This window comes from Bactrocera tryoni, unplaced genomic scaffold (assembly GCF_016617805.1).
Source record: "Bactrocera tryoni isolate S06 unplaced genomic scaffold, CSIRO_BtryS06_freeze2 scaffold_25, whole genome shotgun sequence".
NCBI classification, from domain to species: Eukaryota; Metazoa; Arthropoda; class Insecta; order Diptera; family Tephritidae; genus Bactrocera; species Bactrocera tryoni.
The window spans coordinates 4,506,704-4,509,084 of NW_024395977.1; the positions used below are offsets into that span (position 1 = coordinate 4,506,704).

The window sequence follows — 2,381 nt, forward strand, 5'->3', positions numbered from 1 at the left end:
TTACTTCGAATCTAGGAAGATTATTTAGTTTTGAGTTCAAATTCAAAATTTAAACCAGATCGGACCATTGGTTCAGGAGCTACAGCCTTCCAAACACATTATATACGTAAACACACACCCGGGATACGTTTGTACCCAAATAGTAAAAATCCTCATAATAATAAAAAAAAAAAAACATTTTTTATATTATTTTTTTATTTGAAAAATTAAAAATATTCATTTCACACATTATATTATTGACTTTTATTATAAAATTTATAAAAATGCATCTTATATCTAAGGAAAATCATGGCAATAGAGCAATTTGTTGATGTGACCGAATGTTCAAGACACATTGGCTTCTTACATTTGGCGCACAGCTTTCTGGTTTTTCTACGGCGTTTTTCCTCTTGTGCGTAACATAAATAGCAAGATCCGGACACTGGTTTTGGCGTGCGCGCTGCTGCAGATGTTGATGCTGCTGTTGACACCATTGATTCCACCGGTCGGTTGAAATATGCTTCAATAGCAATTTTAGTCGAAAAATTTCGCGTCACTTGACGATTTATGGCTCTGGCTTCAATAATGGGCATACACAATGCTTCAGCCAAGCTGCGCAGGATCTGCTTACGCTTGTTGTTTGTTATCCAAGGCAACATAGGGTTTTTCAAATCGTAGACAATGTAGGCTGCAAAAGCTGTAATGTCCAACATGTTGAAGAACATCGCTAGTGGCCATCGTTTTGTTTGTCTTTGTGTTGGATTTTCCGCAAACATTTGGTCCATTCGATCAACACCACCTTTGGTACGACTATAATAATCAATTATTTCAGGTTTCCCACTGTCAGCTATTTCAGCATCATTATGCATGGTCGAAACCAAAATTACTGCTTTATTTTTTTTGGGAACATAAGAGCACATTGTCACATTATTTTTGAAACCAATTGTCCTGTTTTTGTTTGTTATGATTCATTTCTTGAGGAATATATGATTTGTTTTTGCGCAAAGTTCCAACGATCGTGAGTTTCCAGGTGAGAAACAGTTCTGCAACTGGCAAGGTCGTAAAAAAATTGTCCATTGTAATATTTCGGCCACTTCCTTGGTATTTGGCAGACAAATCCTTCACCACTCGTTCGCCTTGGTTCGTTTCCCTACCAGTTTCTGCTTGGCCAGTATATATTTGTCCATGCAGTGGATATACATTTGTGGCATCGCAAATCCACCAAACCTTGACACCATGTTTAGCAGGTTTTGATGGTATGTACTGCGTAAACCGTGTGCGTCCACGGTAAGGAAATAATTGTTCATCAATAGTCAAGCATGAGCTGGGCTTGTAATGTGCAGCAAGATTATTGTTCATCATCGTCCACAACTCACTGATCGGTGCTGCTTTATCAGTTAGTAAGCGTGTTGCACGAGTGTTTTTATCGTCAAATCTTAGGAACCGCAATATCGAACAGAAACGGTTGACTCCCATTGTGGCGCGATATAAAGGATAGTTTAAATCCTTCCATAAATCTCGAACATGTTCTCCATTGCTATGGTTCGCACCAGTCATAATAAGTATGCCAAAAAATGCATACAGCTCTGTTATTGACACCGGCGTCCATGACTTAGGAGTTGTGTTTGGATGCGCATTGTTGTAAGCATTATAAGTTTCTTTTGCTAACTTATTTGTGTGACGCATAATTATATCAGCCATTTCAACGTTCATGAAACATTTGAATGTTTGCTCTATTGACAACACTTCAGTGCATCTAGCAGGTCCAGAACGTTCTCTTATAATACATATTTTGTCTAGAGTACCTGACGACTTACATTTGGTTCTTTCATCCACTCAGTACCATCACGTGCAACAAATGTTTCGGCACTAGCAGGTAATTCATTATTTTCTTCTACTTCTTCTTCTTCATCATCCTCATAGTCCGCATAATCAGGTAATACTTCTGCGGCACTTTGCGAAACTTCAGCATCGTCATCAGCATTTTCAATGTCATTGATTTGAATTTCTTCTTCATCTTCTGAGTTAAAGTCATAGGGAGCGTCATCGTCACAAATTTCATCAAATAAAGATTGTATATATTCTCGCTGTTCCTCAGTTAGCCTGCATACTAAAAAAAATTAGTATATGCTTACATTGTTGCTTATTTTACATATTTTACCTTCTATATGCTGCACTTGATAAATATTCGTTTCTTCTTGAAGTCATTTCGTATCCAGTTATTTATAGTTTCAGTTATATTTATTTTCACTTCTTACACTTTTGAACACCAAACCAATAATAAAAATATCAACAGGCAGCATTTATAACAACACCTCGTGTGAAAACAACCCTTGCAGCTGCATATAAAATACAAAAATCAGTTATACCAGTGTATTTCCTACCTACGTACCCATACCTTG

At 37.1% G+C, this 2,381-nt stretch overlaps 1 protein-coding gene across 1 annotated transcript; it reads right to left on the bottom strand.

Annotated features, from left to right (window-relative positions):
* On the bottom strand, nt 1-848 carry LOC120780399. Its single transcript, XM_040112685.1, has 2 exons — nt 347-848; nt 1-11 (listed from the first exon to the last, which is right to left on the bottom strand). The coding sequence occupies exons 1-2, from the start codon at nt 846-848 to the stop codon at nt 1-3; spliced, it is 513 nt and encodes a 170-aa protein (XP_039968619.1).
* Between the last annotated feature and the right edge of the window lie 1,533 nt (nt 849-2,381).